The 21,449-nt window shown below is 41.4% G+C and overlaps 1 protein-coding gene across 1 annotated transcript in view; it reads left to right on the forward strand.

The window, feature by feature from the left end:
- gpc5a (glypican 5a) overlaps positions 1 to 21,449 on the forward strand; it is a 134,763-nt gene that overhangs the window by 18,507 nt on the left and 94,807 nt on the right. Inside the window, exons 3-6 of the mRNA XM_008292615.1 lie at positions 8,232 to 8,692; positions 8,809 to 9,042; positions 9,662 to 9,810; positions 9,935 to 10,060. Coding sequence (XP_008290837.1) covers positions 8,232 to 8,692; positions 8,809 to 9,042; positions 9,662 to 9,810; positions 9,935 to 10,060 — 970 coding nt within the window. The remainder of the gene's footprint in view (positions 1 to 8,231; positions 8,693 to 8,808; positions 9,043 to 9,661; positions 9,811 to 9,934; positions 10,061 to 21,449) is intronic.

The raw sequence follows: 21,449 nt of genomic DNA on the forward strand, positions 1-21,449 counted from the left end.
CCCCCCTCTGTCCTTCTCTGAGCAACCCTGAGCCAGAGCAAACTCCTGTAACACCTCTGAGCAGGCAACTGTTTTTGGTTTCAAACAATGCCCCCTTTATTGAAACTGAAGACGGGAGGAAAAAGAAAACATCTCAAGGCTTTTTGACTTTTTCTTAGCAATCTTTTTCTCTGCAGGTCAGAGTGGTCAGCGTGTTGGCGTTTCCTGCGCTGCTGTTGCCAAGTTGAAATTGCAGCAGATCGACAATCCAGGAGGCCAAAACTTACATACAGAAACATTTAGATAAGAGGTTATTGTGAGAATATGTCTTGGCCAGATTTGGATCTCTTTTCCCCCCTCCTCAGGCAAACATGCTCGCACACGTCCTAATGCATACAAACACACACGTACATGAAAGACCCAGTTTTACTTGGTGGTTTGTTTGTGAATCAGGGCAGGCAGGCACGCTGAGCTCACTCATGCACTGTGAATGCCACTTTGTGCTTCACGTCAGTTTCCTGCTAAATTGAGGTGGTCTGGCTATGCATGTGTTTGTTGATGCAAAATCTGATTCATTTCTCTTATCTGTTCTCCCCTCATTCATCTACATTGATTTGCTTTCTGAGCAGCCCCCTTTCTTGTCTTCTGCTAGTGGTAGACAGGTATGATTGTCATTTACTTCCTCAGCTCAAACCTGAAAAGCTCTGCATTGTGTTGTGTGATAATGGAACTTCTTCCTCTGCATCACAAACCAACATGCTTTTGTGAAAATTTGTCATGCCAGAAAAGTGAAAATTAGATTATTTCAAACCCGTATCAAAACCCAGACAGTCCTGCATTAAGTAGATTTTTGTGAATAACTGCTTGAATGTTGTAAATGTGTAACAGGGCTTCTTGCAGAGATTACAAGCAGGTTTATTTTTACATTCTACATCCAGCAGCTTTAAAGTCCTGTTCATTTTTTAAAAGGATAACACAGACCAAACCAGCTCTCAGTTTACAGCCTGAGAGGAAGACAGGCCACACATTAAAATAGAGCTGATTTATTGCCAGGTAAATCAAAAGCAAGTTTGCACACAGTTTGTGGGGAAGGTGATTTACACAGAGGCAAAGTAAAAGTAAATTCTTGATGTTAGGCCAAATGAAATGGCCCCAAAAACGATGACATAATTGGATAGAGGTACATGTAGCAACACTTTTTTTTTATGGATCTCTAATTTCAGATTTTTTTCCTGTTATAGTTTCAAAGAAAGAACAATGTCATTTGGTTCTAACTTTGACGAAAGCAATGTTCAGTTTGAATTAATTAATTCTAGTTGACTGTAAGCACAAACAGCATTCAGTCAAGCGCTCCTTTCCAATAGTCTGCCGGCAACTGAATGTATCTGATTCATGACTGACTTTTCTGTACAGCAATCTTACCAGGTTGCGTCTAGTAACATTCCCATCACGTTTAACACAGCAACAAGTTTGAACTGCATAAAAATAAAACTGTACTACAATAAAAACAGTTCAGATTAACGTTACTCACTGATAATGAATGGTAAACCTTATTCTTCTTTTATTTGACAAAATGTTAACAGGAGGCTGAAGGTTAGTTTGTTGCTTCCAGGTGCTTGTAGGAGTCTTTCCCCTGAGTTTATAAACAACAGAAATATATATATTAGCAACTTTTTTTATTTATTATTACTTTTTTCAGTTTCTAGTGGTTTGAGTGACTATTGTGAATTTTGCCTTTTCTTTAATGGAAGGGTATAAATAAATTTGAGGACGACTGCATCTGCAGCATCAGACAGCAGCAGGATCCATTTTAGAGTCTCCAAAAGCAAGTCTCCAAAGCAAGAGACACATAAATGTGTGCAGCAGTGTCTTAATTAATTACTTATTACTTTAAATTATCCCTACCATGGAGATATGTCAAGCTTTTACATTGCCACAGCTTATTAGCTTCAGTTACATCATGTGGTACATAGCAGCTGTCCTCAGGCTGAGTCCTGTACTACATCACAATGGTCCAGATATTTTTATTTTACTTCTTTTACTTTTATTTTATTTTAGTTTGTATAATAGTAGATAAATTATCATCACACATAGACAGACTGGTTAGTGTTTGCATTTTTATGTGTTATGCATAATTTGGCAAATCTCGTGAGCATTGCAAAAACTGCTCGTGCACTGTGGCTGTCACTGTAGTGCGTATGTCTGAATAGAAATTCGATGAACATATTTATAAGTTACCTATGTCAGAATGGTAGAATGCTGTCACTTTAACAGATTGATGAAGACAACAGTATTCCACACACCTTGTCTGAAAAGTGCTATATTGTCCCCTTGAGTCTTTTGGTCAAGGCACAGCAGATCAGCTAAGTGTGTAAAAATGCACTTATAGACAGGTATACATTATAATACGTGTTTTTTCTTTAAATTGAATCAACTGGAAGCTGTTCTTCTTTTTTTGTTTGTTTGTTAAAACTATCATATAAATGTTTTTTTTTTTTTTTTTTTAAATCCTTCGTGGGAATCCTTTTGTGAAAAGTATCTGTGGGAATTCAGACCTGTAAAGTAAGGTGCTTTCATGCATCTACTGACTAGAAAATGCCTCTGCATAGTCAGTTGGTTTACCGGTGGCTTTTTATTTTTATGACTGTCAGGTTTGACCTTTTCTTTTCTTTACTCACCACAAACATTTCTGCAGAAACACTGTCATCAAGCTTCATCCTGGAACAACAAAGACTGCGGGCGCTTTTCTCTCATCCCCTAATATGCCACAATGAAGACATAGTTTTCTGTTGACTGTGCTGACTGTCCCGCCCTGGAAGTCATTGACTTTCAATGTGTGCGTCTTTTTGCTCTGGGATGAGCTGAACCCACAGTGCCACTGACTCATCCTCTCTGGATGGAGAATGGCCTTTTCTGCAGCCTATCAGATGTCACTGGGCTCCTCTGTTGTGGTCGCAGCCATTCACAGAGGATGAATCACATTAATAAAAGCCATCTTTGCGTTGCTCAGCAGCTCGGCTGAGGTCAGCCAGTGGCATTTCAGCGCTTCAAACCTGGAAACACGGCAAGCTTCAAACAGAGTTGATATTGATGTGTTCTGTTCTGTTCATGCATTACAGTGCACATTTAGGGATGCATCTCAGCGGAGCACACACACTGTGTGAGCCAAGCCTCTGCTTATTCTGCATGTGTGTGTGTGGAAGAGAGAGAGCAGGAGCTTTTGGTCTTTTGTCTGTTTTAAAAGGGTCTTCAGCTACAAAGGCTCATCTTATTTCTCATCCCGCTGACTGATCTTTTTCCTCAATGACATGTCTATGAATACAAATATACACACAAAGAAGCAGACTTGTTGATGCAATACATTAGCGCTGCATGCACAAATACCTGTTAAGCCATTATATTTGCTGGTGAAATTGTAGCACCACTTTCAGGTTTTGCTGTTATAAATAGCGCAGCAAAGTCAGGGTCATTTATAAACCAAATCTGAGGCTGTTTTACTCACAAGAAAAGACAAACTTGCTCACAAAAAGTCACAGAGGAATTATTCTCACCGTCTGTATAGGAGGAGGTGTCTGCGGCACCAAATCTTGACCTTGATATCAAGAAACATTTTCTTTTTTGAATGCATTGTTTTTTTGGGTGCTTTTAGACACTTTCGAGTGACTAAATATTTATTGGAAGAGGAGGAAGAGACGGTTTAATCAACAAGTAGAATCCTCTGCAGTATTCCTGCAGTACAGGAATATGTGCAGATCTGCCACTGGAGCCGTTTTAGATTGGTTAAACTTTGACTTTTGATTTAAAAAAATAACAGCATGGTTAGGAACATGCAACATGTCATAGTCAGTTTTAATAGGCAACACTGATCCAGTGTGTGCACATTAATACAAGAAATGTCTCCCTCTGCTGGTGAAAGCAGCACTCAGCATTTCCTTATGTTCAACGGGCTTATGGTCCTTGTGTTTGGTTTGTTGAAACCACAGTGATAAATTCTGTATTTTCTCATATCTGCATCTGATGTATTATCTGTTAAGTTCATGTCAAAATATCACCATTAGTCCCTGAACTATCAAATGCATAGAAACATAGAGAGCAAAGGTATAGGAGAGTGCCAGCTGCCAAAGGCCCTGACCTGAAGTGTAACTCATCACTCAGTTAACTACCCCTGTCACAGTTAACCAGATCATCCGACATTAAAGAAAATGAGAAATGCAGCAATTATGGGAGAAAGAGAGAAAATGGGATCAAATTTAAAAGCCTTTTAGACATGGAGAAAAGCTCAGCTTCGGAGGAATTTCACTGAAGGAGCTTTGTGATTGGTATTGAATAGCCAATATATCTGGATGATAGCCAGGGATGCTGGAGCTTTCAAACATGAATTGTTCATATATCAGAGTTTATTTTACCGTGCCAGCAGGCGAGTTAGGAATCCATGCAGTTTGATGGGTGGCATGCCGTAATGGCTTCTTAAAGTGCTTCTAAATGATGCATAAGATGGATTAAACGTTACAGAGATTTCCTTAACTTCTTCTTATGTTCATAGGATGCAAATGAAATATGTTGAAATACACTGAACCTAAAAGCACATGCTAATTGCTCAAAGAATTTCTCCTTCTCTACTCTCTAAAATTTCACTAAAAGCCCATGTTTCCATCAAAACACTCCCAATATTTTATAATTTGAACACATATGCTGATATTTTCTGGAGCCAAAGTATAAACAAAACCTTTCAACACCCAGTTTCTTATTACATAGTTGAAATTCTATATAGCCTGTCTGTGCATACATTTAATTTTCATTATTATTTGAATGTTTTCTGGCTGCATAGTGTTTTTTCTCACTGGTTACTTATTTACTGCTTGTTCATACTATTTTATCACTCTATATCTTCAGTTTTTATACTGCATGCATGTGGTTTTGATTTCATTGTTCTGCTGTTTGCAATGTTTGTTATTTTTACGCTTGAGGATTATGTTGGTGTCCGTAAATGTATCATGTTCATATCGATGCCATCAAGTCTCTGTAGATAATCTGTGAGTATCTAATATCAACACACGTGCAAACACAAATAACAAGTATTCACCTTTCACCTTCTATGATACCCACCATGTGTGCAGCTGCTGTAGACCAGATGTTCAGTCACAGTATAACAAGTCACTCCACACCATGTTTTCCATCATCCTCTTCTTCCTGTTCCTCCCATCACCAGAAATGCAAACATGTCTGCTCATCTCTTATCAGCTGGGTCGTTGACACTCAGAACACACACAGGCTAAAGAGGCACAGTGTGGCATCCTCTTTAGCTCCTACTCCAGAATGTGCCTTTATAAATGTAGGAAGTTAGAAATCCTCTTCTCTTCTCTTCTCTTCTCTTCTCTTCTCTTCTCTTCTCTTCTCTTCTCTTCTCTTCTCTTCTCTTCTCTTCTCTTCTCTTCTCTTCACTATTGTCATCCACTGGTTGCCATCTTTGTTTGTTTGCCATCTTCTTGTGGATTAGTCACAGCTGAAAGTCTTTGTACTCGACCTGAAAACAAGGTTGATGAGAGCGTTGACAGTTGAACCAACACTAGCATGGAAAGCTGTAAAAGTGAGATTTGTATATTTGTGAGACCTTTTTATTAAACACATAGAAAACACTGATGAAAGCTGATTTAAAAAGACATATTTCGTCTTTTTCAAAATTTTGCACAACTGTTTCTGTTTCAAAAATGTGAAAGTTGTACCGTCTTCTCATCCTCCTTATATCTCTTCTTCATTACTCTCTCCTAATTTTCCCCTCTACTCATCTTTTTTCTATCCTCAGGCCTCCCCAGAAGCCTGGCTGCTGGTCAAGGCCTCCAAGTGAGAGACACTGCTTAATGCTCTAGCTTTGGTGAAAAATAGCATCATTAACACTACGTGGACAGTTGGAAACTTCAGTGTGGGTAGAACAGACTAGTTTAGACAGCAGAATTACTGATCAGCTTATTAGCCAAGTTCTTATTACTTTGCCTTTATCTGCCTATGACGGGAAAATCGTTGATGTCGGGAAGATAAAACAAAGACAAATTTGTTTACTGCACAGATACTCATTATGTGCTTTGACAGGTGGGATTCATTAACTCCATAATCTAATACGGTAAACCCTCCTCCTTGAAGCATTCGCCGTAATCCCTGTGGGACCCTTCATAACTCTGCCTGCTCGGCTGTATACACCTGAGGGTCGTAACAATCTCCGACTGTACTCCACGAGCACATATTTCCATCTCTCTGTATTTCTCTGCTCGTCGGTGCGCCTGTTGTTTCTCTGTTTTCATGCACAAACGTACCCACTACACTTTCATGGCTGCCAATCTCTCTGTTTTTCATGCTGCTCTCTGACCAGAGCGCTTGTTGTGTAGGAGGTGCAGCTTTTTTTTTTTTTTTCTTCTCATTCACACATAAGCACAGTCTCAGATGTTGTCAGACACATCACATTCGTGCAAGAAGATCACAGAAGACCTGAGATCAGATTCAGTTCCTGGTACTTCAGTGTTTAATGCTGCCCCACAGAGACGGTGTGTGCCTGTAAGGCGTGTCAGACCCCCTCTCTGTTCTCTCCTCACCAGGGGGGCTGTCGGTCAACCTTTCCACATCGGTGCATATTATGCAGCATTGGACCGTCTAAGCCCTCATCACATTGGTTACCCCCTTCCAGACTCTCAGCCCCCCTAGGCAGCTCCAGGCGTTCACCCTCACTATTGCCTCACAACCCATGACAGGCACATGATGTGAGAATGGCCATGGCTCAGGTATTAGCTGAGACAAAACTGGGAAAAAAAAAAAGAGAGAGAGAGACAAAGGGATAAAGGCGGCCTTGTTGCACAAGTGAAATGTTTTCTGCTGTGCTAAGATTATTCCTTCAAGTCTGGCAAGACTTGCAGAGCTGCCTTATCATGTTCTCATGTCATGTTTAGGGAAATTGTAATAGGATATTGAGTTATTGCTCTTTAGTCAAAAATGAAAGCAAATTTAATGATTTTATTTTTAAAAAAAGACATTTTCGTGCTTATCTCTGGATTTTGGTCACCGATTCCTCCAGCTAACTGTTTCCGAGGCCCAGCAGAAACATTTCCAACATATCAAAGTCTGTCTGTACCTGCATGTTGTTCTACATTTTTGAATTCACCAGTGCCTGATAGATCTTTTCTGTGTCCTTAAGTATATCTGTGGTGCACCTGGACATTTTTTCCCCTTTTGTGACTAATGCTGCATAAGCTAAACATTTCCCCCTAAACCACTGCTTTTAAAACTCACACAGAAACACATTTGCAAGCAAAGTTAGATGCAGCTTACAGCGTTTTAGTGCAGTACTGTGGCAGATATGGGGGCATCAGCATGATATGATTTTTCTTGTCCTGATGCAGCGGCCTGAGCATTAGAATTCCTTAGATGTAAACATTTTCAGGAGTGGTAAGACTTTTGCGTCCCACACGGCTTAAAAGCTCCTTAACATTTACTTTTCGGTTGTGATTAGCGAGCATCTTGTCCTTGTAAAGCATGTAGTCTCTTATGTATGCATGCTTGTATAATGGCAAGCTAGATGCCTTGTATGGATGTGCTGTATGCAAAAGAATGGACATTATTAAAATTCTGTATTCACTGAGGAATTAATTTGTAAAAGTTTCTATTCTCTATCCCCCTTGTCACTCTTAACCTTTATTCCCCCTCATTTGAGTCTCTTAACCCTTGCCCCTCTCCTTTTCCTCTCTCCTCTCTTATTCTCTCCTGCCGCCACACTGCTTTGATTAAAGCGGTTCATTGATTAAAACACTATACATACTGTAGCTCTGTTCATATTATATCACAGCAGGGCCCACTCTATGTTGTAACCCCTTTCTTTCCCCTTACTTTCCTATTTTCCTTTGTCAGCTCAACTTTTGATTAGAGAACAAATTGCTTCGCTACATGTCCTCTCCTCTCTATGTGGAAAGACGCAGGGGGCTAGATCTCCTGCTGGGAGCCCTGGAGACTTTTCCTCTTCAATTCTGTGTATTTTCTCCACGTTCTGGCTTAATAGAACTACAAACTCTATAAGGGCACCGTACTATATGTGTCGCATGGTTCATTTTAAAGTAAAGCCTGAATTATTACCTGAATTTTCTTTCTCTTTGCATCTCTGGTTCTCAACAAGCAGCCAGTGCAACCTGACTTTGAGGATCATGTGCTGAGCAGTCCCTGTGTAATCTTTTGTTTTTCTTTTCTTATTTCTTTCTTCATTTTCTGGCCCACAGAGACATTTGAGGTTCTGATGAGGCAGGCGGAGAATCACACTTTTGCTGTCCTCCACCAGTCATACCACAACATGGCTGATGAGGCCATGGGCGCTGTGCGGGAACTCTTCACCGACATCGGACTCTTCCTGCTGGGGTCCGAGCTCAACATTGATGAGTTGGTGCAGCGGTTCTTCGATGCTCTCTTCCCATTGGTCTACAATCACCTCATCAACCCCGGCCTCAGCGACATATCACCGGGCTACGCCGAGTGTGTGAGGTCACTGAGCCGTGATGTCAGACCGTTTGGTGGGGCGCCTGGCCTCCTGGCTGATCAGATTGCTCGCTCTGGGGTCTCCGGGAAGCTTCTGCTCCAGGCGCTGCACCTCGGCATCGAGGTCATCAATACCACAGACCACTTACAGCTGAGCCGTGAGTGCAGGCGAGCGCTGCTCAAGATGCATTTCTGTCCTCATTGCCAGGTGTGGATGCATGTCTCTGAAGAGAGTGTATTGATCTGAATTAATGAACTTTTTACCTTTTTTTTTTTTTTAATTTTAAACTGCCAGCAGTGATCTCACAGTAATTTGCTCCACAGGGTTTAACTCAGTCCAAGCCCTGCATGGGTTACTGCCTCAATGTGATGCGGGGGTGTTTGGCAAGCATGGCCGAGATCGACACCCACTGGAGGGAGTTTGTTCGCTCGCTGGAGGGCCTGTCTGCAAGGATGTACGGACCTCAGGATCTGGAGCAAGTGCTTCTGGGAGTACACATGCTGCTTCATGATGCTGTTGGACATGCTCAGAAAAATGGACCCCGCGTCTCAGCACAGGTTAAGATCATGAACAGAGATTTAATATTGTCTTTTAGGCCTGAAAACTAGATTGGGTCTCTGGAGCAAGTGAAAACCAGTGTCACCTAGAAATTTTACGGAGCCCATGAGAGGAGAATGGTTAAAGCATTTTGGATGCCCCTGCGGCAATTTTTATTCTAATTTACATTGCTGTTACAGCTGATTGCTCCATGTTGCCAGTTGGTGCTAAAACCAAAGATAAATTGTACATAGCACATATAAGTGCAGGCTTGTCATACTGGAGTAAGCCAATATTTTTTTTCATGTAACTTTATGCATTGATGCCATTTGTTGGGTTGTGTGACTGCCATATAATGGTTGTTCCTTTGCTGTACTAATTGAGACACCACAGCTCCATCTAGTGGCTGACTAGAGTGGCTGCTGCTTGATCGACTACACATGCAGTACATTCAGAAATTGGAGATGATAGGCTTGGCTGCACTAATGACCTTAGTATAAACATCTGTCACTCAGCCATCTAAAATAAGGCCTATTTGTCATGCACCAGTAAAGTTTAACAAGATTTGCAAATTCTTAAAATGCATTTGCCTCCCTCAGTGTTTAGACTTCAATTTGTGTCTGTCTCATTGTGTATTAGGTGCACAAACTGTGTGGCCCACCAAGCAGGAAGCCTGCACAGTCAGTCAGCATTCAGCACGGCATCAGCAGCAGCAGCAGCAGCAGAGAATCCATCCCCGTTAAAGCTGCTGTCAGAGTGTCAGCAGACTCGCTTGCTGTCAAGAGGAGGTAAGTGGGAGGAAAGGTGCCAGATTTTGTGATTTTTAGCGAGTTAAATCCACAATTAACATGCAAAGCACTTTATCGAACAAGTTAATTAACGGGTGCCTTCGTATGTCTGCTGCTTTTTCAGGGACTTTCTGAACGGTCTACGTCTCTACCGCACTTACTATGGTGGCCTGGCGGATCAGCTGTGTGTGAGTGAACTTGCATCTGGTGACGGGCTGTCCTGCTGGAATGGAACCGAACTTGTTAAAAGGTTTGTTTTAAAGGAGTTAATATTATGGATGAGTGGCAAATCAGATTAAACAAACATCAAGTGTCTTAGTGAGACAAAGAATCTCTAAAACAGCTTTTGAAAGCTTGTGGAAGTCTGTTGGAAAGAAAGATATTCCCTGTGCTTTGTATTGGGCACATCTAGATTTGTTCAGGTATTTCCTTTTATTTTGTCTCCCATCTGTTGTTTGTTTAGACGAGCATTGTGTCGGAATTCTACAAGGAAATTTTTTTTATAGCAGCATCTCTGACAATATGCAGATGGACACACACACACACATCCAGACACTCAGTGATACAGCTGCCTACATCAAATTAGAGACAGTAAAACACAGATTTTCACAACACTAAAAATGACGCCTGTATTGAAAAAAGAGAGAAATTGTAGTTCAGAAAAAATACTGACCCCTTTCACTCAAAATATGTTTTTCTTATTCTTACTTTACTGTGATATTTGAGCTTCACTGCAGAATGACTCATTTACAGGCGCCAGAAGGCCGCTTTTACCTTGATCTGTTAGAAGTTTGTCTGTGTTCGCTTTGAATCTGCAATTATATCATGGACATTAAAACATCATTTCTGATATTACAACTAGACTGGGAAGTCTAGATTATTATTATCCGATTATTATGGCTGACATCTGATTTTGGATTTAACATTAAACCAAACCTCAGATCTTGGATTTGATTGAAAACCTCCCTTTATTCTGCTGCTAGAAAGACTAACAGTTAAACCATCTTACAATATGATTGCTCTGGTAACAAAGATCACATGTGAATACATGCACCTTTCCTGTAAAATCTCAGTTTGAGTGAGGTCAAAGGTTTTCAGCTTCGGAGATTTCTCGCTCTATTATCCTGACATGAGTAGGCTGTTTGTACACCATTTGACCCCGGTCAAATACACTAACCCACACACACACACACTCCCACACACACTCTTCACATATACACTGCCCCCTACAAACAAGATGACACCGATGTAGAATTCATCTATTAGCTGTTAGCGCCCGCAAACATACATCTTGGATATGAATGGTGGTGAACTGGAGCCGACAAACCGCCCTTTTTCATAGTATCAGTCAGTGGCCTTGTCTCCATTACATCACAGCTCTCGATCTTACCCGTGCTGTCATCACTCAAGGACCCCTTCATATATTCTCAGTCTGTGGTTGTTCCTCTTAACTGTCAGCTGCTGTCAGCACTGTAGAAATGGCAGGTGGGCCTGTATTTCAAACCGTGCTGAGGTTGGAGTTGCCAGTTCAGGTTAGACGGTTCATTGTAAAGGATGACAGCCGTGTTGAGGTTGTTTTGCGGTGCCGTGCGAAGTTAAAGAAGGTGCGGGGAAAAGGGTGGGAAGGTCTTTTGCAACCTTCTTAGCAACCACGGTCTTCTTAAGAATACGTGGTTGGTGTTGCTCATCAAAAATGGCATCGCTATGGAGACGGAGCGTCAAGGTTAAGTTTCATTCAGGCATTGACGATTTACTCTTTTCATCTTTCGCTATTTTCCACCATAACGTCTCAAGTTTCCATTACAAAGGAGGCAGCCATCACTTAGAATAGAGATGTTTCTTAGGTGCTGGAGAAAGAGGCAGACCAGCAGGCTGCTGGCTGTCTATCATGTCTGGCAGCAGCCTCTGGGAAATGTTTATGGTCCGTGGGCGTCTTTCAGCTGTTTAACCCTCCTTTCTCTTTTGCACATTCATGCTAACACTTATTGATAGGGACTCTTTCACCCCAGGTTCACTCACAGCTCAGTTTCATTTTGATTTTGGCCATTACCGAAAAAGTAGAGGAAGAGAGCCGAAGAATTGAGAGACATTAAGAATAGGGGGGTGACGAGGCTCTGAGCAGACTATCGAGCCGAGTCCCTGCAGCTTAGCGGGCTTCCTGCAGATCTGCAATCCTTGTGCTGCTTTCTATTAGCCTAGGACCATAGATGAGTGGCTGGGAGTCAACACAAGCCGAGACAAAAGCAATAAATAACCTCCTGCCTACGGGTCATAACCCAACATCCACCGAGAGAGAGGGGAATAAAACTCACTGCCGGATGGTGGCTGATTTACAGAAGCTTATCGAGGCCTCAGAGACCTTAAACGATTGGTTCGGTTGCTGTGTATATATGTGTGTGTGTGTGTGTGTGTGTGTGTGTGTGAAACTGCACATTAGAGTGTGTGCAGATGCCTTTTATAACAGCTTTCTGTGCATGCTGGCACAGATTGGTTTATGGTCTTAAAGAAGTAGTGAGTTGCACCAGAGCTTTTTGTCTTTTTTTTTTTTTTTTTTTAATAAAAGAATGGCGAGCACAAAAAAAACACAACACAGGAGCCTGAGATTTAAAGGAGATTTAATGCACGTCCTCATCTGGGTCCCTGGTAAACAAAAAGATAAAGAACAATCAGATAAGATCACAGAGGAAGAACGCGAGAGGGGCTTTCATCTCAGTGTCTATGTGAATGTAGATGATGGGGTCACGCTTCAGGGAAGAAATGGTAAACACATTCTCTCTCTCTCTCATTCTGTCATCTGGTTTGTCCCTCACTTACATGCTCATACTTGGAGGGAAAAGAAAAAATTGGGCGAGGAATTGTTTAAGCTGTATTGTGCATTATTAATAGCTCTGTGGCAGCTAATTTGGCCTTAAATAATCCCACATTGAGTCTCTGCATGAAAACTAAAGCAATGTGTGGGATGGTGAGGTTTAACTGTACAAACAGCAAGAATGTGAAATGATGCTAAATAACAGAAAAAATATTAATTTACCAAAACCTGCTGAACAATCAGTCTCAGATGCTTTGAAATAGTCATGTTTTCAAGAAATGTATCTGTTATCTGAATATTGGTATTGAATGCCTTGCAGGATTTGTAGTCTGATTTGGTTCTTCTTTCAACATCATGTAATAAAGATCTGGTTAGGGGTTTGAAGCAAAATTTGACCTATTTTTGACTCTTCACAAAGTTTAGAGAAATGGAAAGTTTCGTTGAGATACAGATTTGAGAAATGTGCAATAATTTTATTGGGCCTCTTGGTGGTGGTGAAAACACATCACTGACAGTTGTCACCTTTGAAGCCAGTAAGTTGCTTATTTATTTTGCATATATGGGGCACATTTGGAGTTGTTTATGCTGCTGTAAGTCCAGTATTCATCTTGTTTAACTCTGTTTTTGGGCTCTACCAACTCCGACGGGAATTATCTGCCTCTTTAGTTACTCAACTTTGTCTATCAGCTAGTTGCCAACTTCCTCTGTGTGCTGTTTAGTGCTGGACAGGGAGTGTACAGTGAAACTGTAATGCTTTTTTGTGCCCAAAATAGCTGCAGGCTATAAAATCAATTAGCTGAAAGATGCTAAGAACTCTGTATAACTCAGAGGAATTGCGGTAGTTTGTGATATTTCTGTGGGGATCCTCAGCTAAGTCATGCACTAACCACCAGAGTGTTTATGTGAAGGTTGGAGAGGATTTTGTTTGTCACACTGCCAGAGAGATTAGGAAGTTTTTCAGATTTATGTCACCAGACAGCAAGAGATTTAAAAAAAAAAAAAAATAAAACAGTAAAACATCCCTCACACAAGTTCCTCGTCTGGGCACAAAGGTTAACACATTCCCACATGTTTCCTCCATCCGTCATGGATCCGCACACACAGAAGTCTGTGGCAGGTTGCCATCAGCTGCCCGCTTTTTAAAAGCACACACACACACACACACACACACACCTACACACACACACACACACACACACACACACACACACACACACACAGTAGTTGTGGTGGCAAGTTGAGTCTCGGGAAACGAATGAAACCAGCCTCCTGCTGAGGCAATTTTTCTTTTTCTTCTGTTGGAGTAACTGACAAAGACAAAATGACATCAGTCATGGGAAGAAATTACAGGAACCTTTTTAGTTGCCGCATGTTTGCTTGCTAATTGATGAGATTTTAAAGCTTGCGTGTGAGCTTGTGCAATCTAGCAAATCGACTTTGAATTGCATCTTACTATAAAAAGTCTACTTTCTTGCTACCAGTGGGTGAAAACAAAGACAGGAGTTATAGAAGTGCTAAAAAGCTATAGCCTCAACAAGTACAAGAGTGCAATGTTTTATTCATGATTGCCTCCTCCAGTGTAGGCTCGCTTTAATTCCTTCCCACCTGCAGTCTGTCTCACGGCTGCCAACACACACCAGGTGTTTGGCGGTGTGTTTATATTTTCAAAGTGCCTTTTTCTAATTGAGTACAACCGCTTTTTGTATTTTTACAATAATAAGGCAGCTGACCTTGCATGCTGTTGGAATTTAACACGGAGTGATGAGAACTGCAGGGTGAATGACACAGTATGTATCAAAAAGATGCTCGAAGACAGGCGAGCAGATTTGAGCGTGGCCTTTCCGTTTAATAGGCCACCCTTTATGCGGGAGTGGCTGTCTGAGAGCTGACCCTCGACCTTTCCCCGTGTCTTTGCTGCCCAGTTAATCCTGAAGAGGTTAATCACATGGTAATAGGAGCCCTGGAGTTGTAGAGCAGGCCTCCTCGCAGTGTGTGTGGTCAGTTGGTAGAGGAACGGATTGATTCTGTAAACGCCTGCTGCTCCGTTCACTCCAATTTAACTCCGTTCAGTCGTCTTCCTCACGCGGCTGTTTCGTCATTTGCCTATATTTCATCATCTGGCTCATTTTCTCTTCCATCCCCCTACTAGATGTGGAGCTCAGGTGATTTGCCCTGGCTTAACTGAAATGACAGCATTTAAGCTCTGCTAATAGGAATCCACTGAAGGAAGCTTCAGGAGCTTAGGTTATCCCAGCCTGCTCAGGGAACATACTTCCTTACTTGGGCCTCGCTGCAAAATCCACACGGTTTTGCCATCAGGGGACAGCTTGTGTTGAATAATAAAATGTGGGGCGATTTTCCGACCTTTTGCAGCTTGTGGCCCCTGAAACCAAGCAATGATCATTTGTGGCCCCTCATCACAAGTGCCACATGTTTCTTAGTGCTTTCCTATTTCTTTCTTACTGCACTGAGTCACACAGGTAATTTTAAAAAAAAAAATTTAAAGATTATTTTTCTGGCATTTTTGCCTTTATTAGATAGGATAGTGTGAGAGTGAGACAGGAAAGGGGGGAGAGAAGAAGGGAGAGGACCTGCAGCAAACTGTCATGAGTGGGAGTTGAACTCACGACCGCTGCATCAGGGAACTACAGCCCCTGTTCATGGGTCACCCGCTCAACTAGGTGAGCTATAGGGGCGCCCATACAGGTAATTTTAAAGTATTTTTTATTCAGTAATTTACAGAAAAAAATCACAGATTGATGGAAAATCAAATTAAAAACACATTCATGTTGCTTTTGATCTTATGGCCATTAAAATCTAGTTTGCGACCCTTCTTGAGGTCCAATACCTGAAGTTTGAGACCCCTGAAATATAGCATTCATGCAAATCCTAATTTTGTCTTCAGAAAACATGCATTCCTTCTTGTTTGAGGTCTAAGGTGCATCCAGACTCTTCAATACAATTGATTTTCTCACTTTTTACACAGAGCTACCCTCCCAAGTCAAGTTCAACCCACTCTATACTCTTAAATTAAATTAAATTAAATTAAATTAAATTAAATATTTTCTTATTTAGTGCAGTAAGAGTGCTTATTGGTTATTTCTGTGTTCATCACCTCCATCAATTGTGCTCGGTTACAACTTCTGCCTGTTTCTACATATTGAGGTTGACAAAGATCGCAAGAGAAGAAAAAACACATTTCAAAAAATGATAATTATTATTCATTTTGCATGGACAGCAGCAGGTCTATGGAGCATTTGAAGAAAATGCAAGAGTTAAGAATAATTAGCTTATGCCCAACTCACACATGAATTAAAGAGCTCTCCAGATGTACAGCCTCAAATAAACATAGTATCACAGCTGGTTATCTTTGTTTAGTGCACATACGATGCCCGCTCTTCATCCATTAATAAACCTGCTGGCGAAGCTATAGTGTCACATTCAGTAAAATGACTGTGGTCATTACAGTCGTAAATCCAGACGCTTGGGGGCTGCAGGCCTGCTTTTGCTTTCTGCTGTAGTGCACTGTGGCCAGTAGGTGGAGCTCTGCACTTTGGCCTGCACACGCCAGCCAGAAAACATGCCAGATTGCTGATCACTCCACTGCTCCTCTGCATCAGTTTTGATGATGTATGCCGTGGAGTGGTGGTTCTTATCCATGTTGTCCCCGACAGTGACAGACAGAAAACAAAATTTAAATGATATACAGACGTGCTGCAGAACATCAAGTCTCAGTGTCTCCTCCTCCATTCGTTTGCAGTGATGAACTGACCTAATTTTGAACAGAAAGAAATAAGCTTTTAAACATGTACTGTCAAATATATTATGCATAGCCATCTTCTTAGTCACTCTCATGTAAGAGGACTTGCATGAGAGTGACTTGCGAACCTGAGGAAAAAAAAAAAACAAACAACTCCAGGTAAATGTGGTAATCACCAAAAGGCTACCAACAGTTTAATAAGTTGTATTCAATATAGCATTATGTCTTCTCCTGCCTGAGAGCCAACTGGCAAATTTAGTGTCTTGTCCTAGGACCTGAGCTCGCAACACCAAAACAAATAGTTTTGACTCAATCTAAATACGAAAAAACTTGCAGCAGTAATCCACAAATTTACTCATCCTGAAATGAGACAAAAGAGAGAGCAGAGATGGGTGGGCTGATGGGACAGTTTTTTTTATTGAGAGAGAAGGGAGAAAGATGAGAAGCAGAGGAAGAGGAGAGGGGACGTTCTTGAAAAGCTCCTCTGTATTGCGACAGCTGGCTGCTGCAGATAACCACAAAACCACTGGAGCACTTGAGGTCTGGGTGCTGCATGGCTAGAGTTCCACTCCAACATGACCTTATATCCTGCCTGGTTTAGACGCGGGGGCTCGGTCAGAGTACCACATCCTGACGATTATCCCAAGTGACAGAATCAAGAACTCTGTCTGGCTGACTAAATTGAGTTCATAAGTCCCTCTTCTACCCGCGTTGGAGTGTGTGTGTGCACACACATGTTTCTGTCTGCTTTAGCCCCCCGGGTTCTCGAATTATGCATGATTGCTCTGAAGAGATAAATTTTCAATCTAGCTTTCTGGTTAAAAAAAAAAAAAAAGGAAAAAAGAGAGATTTCATTTATTTGTGCTCAGATATTATCCCTGATGTTGCTACAGTAACTGCTACTGAGACCACTGTGCAGAAGAGGCAGTAAATTCAGAGTTGGCTGGTGGCAGGTGGTGCGTGCATGTGTATGTCTATTTGTGTGTGTCTGCCTAGTCCCATTCATTTTTCAGTGAGTCCACTCCCTTTTGCTTCTCGAGCACTGATTTCCCCCTTCCGCCACTGCAAGTTGGATGCCTGCCTCCAGCATCTGGAGCAGATTGTGACCCTGCAGTGTGCCAGGTAGCAGGACATTAACAGCCAAGGCCTTATTGTCCACTGATGAGCTGTCAGAGCACACACCCTCACCCTGGAGTGTGATATCGGGCTGCCTCTGTCCGCACACACACTCGGTCCCCGCGGAGCGCTCTTCCTCTTTAGCGCCGATATAAATCAGAGGCCACTGAAAAATGGGGAACAAAGAGTTGGAAAAAATGTGAAGTTAATGCTCATAAAGCTGGAGCAGAGGTATCACGCCTTCAGTGAGAAAATGCTCCTTGTGAGTGGAATCTTTTTCTTTCGTCATAAAAGACCATTAAAGAATTGGATATGCGGACAAAAAAAAAAAGTCCTACCTTGGGAATTAGTGGCAAGGACACAGTAATATTGTTTTGATGGCAAAAGCCGTTTCTCACAGTTCTTAGCAGGAGAACTTTTGCACTATAGACCAGTAAACAAAAGACTAATAGAGCAATTTCAGTAATGGACATCTACAATAAAGCTCCTGATATTTCGCCTTTTGTTTTGTTTAGTGTATGGAGAGTTGTGTTAGTGCGTATTTTTCTCTGTTACTGAGACAGTGGTAATGTTGGGAGGAATGCAGAATAAAAGCTCCAAGCCTAATGTTGAATTCAGCACTTCCCCGCAGTAGCTGTAAGCATGTCTGCACATGAATTAGACTTGTGTGCCGCCTTATCAATGGCGCCTTATTTCATGTGACTATATGTGGACCATGTCCATGTTGAGTTCTGCTCCAGAAGAGACTTAATTTCCCTCTTGCAGGATTGCAGCTGCTAACAAAGACTCTCATATCTTTGTATCATTGTCTTGGTTTATCTTGCGGCTGCAGGCTTCTGACAGTGCATGTGGTACCTTCTGTTCCTTTGATTTTGCTCTCATTTGTTAACTAAACATGCTTCCCATTTACTTCCACAAAGTGAAAAATGTAGTAGTCATTAAGTATTCATTACCTGTGCAATTTGTTTCTTCTTTATGCACTTTTAGCCCGGAGAATATTCTGACTGCGTAGGTAGCTCTCATTTGGAATATTGACAGTTTTAGAAGGCAGTCTTTACGCTGTTCAGTGTTTTATTATTTATCACTTCACAAAAAAACACCAAAACGTTCTCACCGGTAAATCTGCCCCTTATCTTTCCTACATTCCTCAAACAGGACATTCAGTGCTATCGTTTCCTTATCGAACAAAAAGCATGGCAGTCATTGGAGGTCTTTTCTGCCTTTATCAGGGAGTTTGTACACACAGAAGACTCAGCACCTCTTTATAAGTGGAAACCTCCCTTTTAGCTCCTGACCTAAGCTGAAAGCCTAGGTGTGAATATGCTCTCATTAATCTTACCTCCCACAGTAAAAGGTCTGAGTCTGGAGGCTCCCTGAAAATTAATCTAAATAGCTCTTTCATTTCTCTGACGTAAACACAAATGTCTCTGACAACAATGTGGCACACTGCGGGATGCCCTGAGACCAGACTTTGCTCTCTTATCATTGTCCCCTGTAATGTTGTCCTGCAGTTTCTATGGAAACCAAGCCCGGCCTTATTAAAAAACGAAAAAAAAGTTTCACCTTCTCCGAGTCTGCCCTTTACCTGACAGCCAAGATAAACGAGCGGGGTCCTGGGAGGAAGGCAACACAAACATGCATCTCTGCTCAGTGGCCCGTGCTCATTGGCTCTCTGCTGGAAGCCCTTATTTACCTTAATGCTGGGAGGAGGAGGAGGAGGTGAGAATGGGGGACGCTTGAGGTGGAGTAGCCAGCAGAAGGTGTGTGTGTGAGGGAGGGGAGGGAGGGTTTTGATTACACACGATACCTCCCATCAACAACCTTGAACCACGCTGCAATAAAAAGAGAAGGAAAAAAAAAAAAGCAGCAAACAACTCTTTCTGGCCCTCATAATGCACGTGGGCCAGATGATGTCATATGTCACCTTCAGCTAATGAAGGTGATGATGACATGCATGAGCGCCGCATACGTTCACCATCTGCTCGGTTCCACCACGCTGGAGCTGCTCCCCACAATGCTGCAGAGAGGAGTCGAGGCACGTCTCCGCCGCAGAAACGAGTGTCCCTCGACGCGTGTGAAAGACCGCCGCCTGCATCCAGATGACTCGCCGCGCGTTTAATCATACCTTCACTCCCCGAAGCCACTAAAGTGACGAGTCTCCGAGGCCACTTTTTAAAAAATTTATATATCACCTGAACAATCACGACTGTTGACAGTGGTCACCAGTTGAGGGGGGGGGAAGTGCATTATAACTTCCGATCACCTGTTTGTAGCATGCTGATTTATGATTGATTCACCCTTGCTGGTTGTATTTACACGTTTTGTAGTACGTTTTTTTTCTTCTTTTTTCAGTTTAATTAAAGCAGCAGGCCAAAAGTCATGATGCAGCAAAGCATCCTTTCGAAAGACATTTTAAAATGTAAAGAAGAAACAAACAAACTAATGGACCGCCACAAATTCATCTTCAGATACATAACATGAGTACATGTATTCTAGCATTTATGTATTTTGATTCATGCATCTTCGCTGGGGAATTAGGTTGTTGCAGTAACAGCAGTCCTAACTTTTCAATAATTGATGTTGTGAGATATTTAAAGAAATATGAGTCTGTTTCAAGTCCAGTGTTTTGACCAGGCCAAAGCTGCATGTAAAAATGAGGCTGCAGATAATGATTATTTCTGTTTTTTTGGTTAATCATTACCTGCATAAAATGTAAAATTACTGTTAGAAAGTTACTTCTATAAGATCTAAGAGGAATGTCTTCAAGCTGCTTGTTTTGTCCAAAATAATAGTAAAAAGTCCAAATGTATTAACATTTACGTTAATGATTTAAAAAAAAGAAAAACAGAAAAAAAAACGTTAGAAGCTAGAACATGATAACCTTTGGCATTTTTGTTTGAAAAATGATTCAATTAATGATTTAATGAAGAACAGCTGTTAATTTTACTACTCAGTGAGTCATTTCAGACTTAATGTGAAGTGCAATTTCAAAATATAGTGTGTTGTCGATTTTGATCCATGATACTCAGCAGGTCAGTTACAAAACTCTGAATACAATTGATTAACCAGGTTTGGTTTCACATATCTGCTTCAATAACGTATCTTTTTAATTAGTTTAGGGTCATTTGCTCTGTTAGATGGTGTAGATGTGCTTCTTTTGTTATTTATCATGTTCATCCTGTTCTTAAACATAATGCTAAATGAAAAACAGTCAGTTAATCATCATTTGAGTAAATTCTTTATCAAAAATAACAAGAATTCACTGATTTCAGTGTCCTAGAGCAGTGAATATCTAATAGGTTGCTTGTGTTTGATGTTGACGCAGGTATAATGGTTTTGGGAAGTTGGGCTGTGTTCCAAGAAAATTGTCAGTAGATTAATTTCTAATGAAATGATTTCATGACTGATAACACAAATTTTATTTAAATGTGCTTAAATAGATTAAAGTGCTCATTTTAAGGTAGCTAAAGAAGGAATGGGTAATACCCAGCAGCTTTGGGGCTGTCGGTGATCATTTACTTGTATAGATGAGGAGTGACGAATTAGAATAGATGTGTTAAACGTCATTGCACTTCATTCTTTTGTTGAATAATCCACCAAACAGAAATGACAAATTCTATATTTTACAAACTGCCCCAGGTGATGTTTATTCTTCAGTCTCCCCCTCATTTCATTTTGTCCGAGTGAGAAATCTCTTAGAGATTGATTACGCCGGGAAGAGAAAAGCCCGTTGTGTTGTGGCTGCAGGTTATGAAAGTTTTGATTGACAGCTGCTTGACTCCAGCTGTTGAGTAAAGTGTAAGAAAAAGGCGAGTGTTGCTGACTGCAGATGATCTTTAGATAACATCAGATGGCCTTTGAGAGCATCTGAAATCAGTCTCCATAGGGCTACTCTCCTGCTCTTGTCATGTCTTGACACTCCCCCCCCCCTCTCTGTCTATCTGCTCTATTTAT

The sequence above is a fragment of the Stegastes partitus genome, unplaced genomic scaffold, assembly GCF_000690725.1.
Source record: "Stegastes partitus isolate 25-593 unplaced genomic scaffold, Stegastes_partitus-1.0.2 Scaffold19, whole genome shotgun sequence".
Taxonomy (NCBI): Eukaryota; Metazoa; Chordata; class Actinopteri; family Pomacentridae; genus Stegastes; species Stegastes partitus.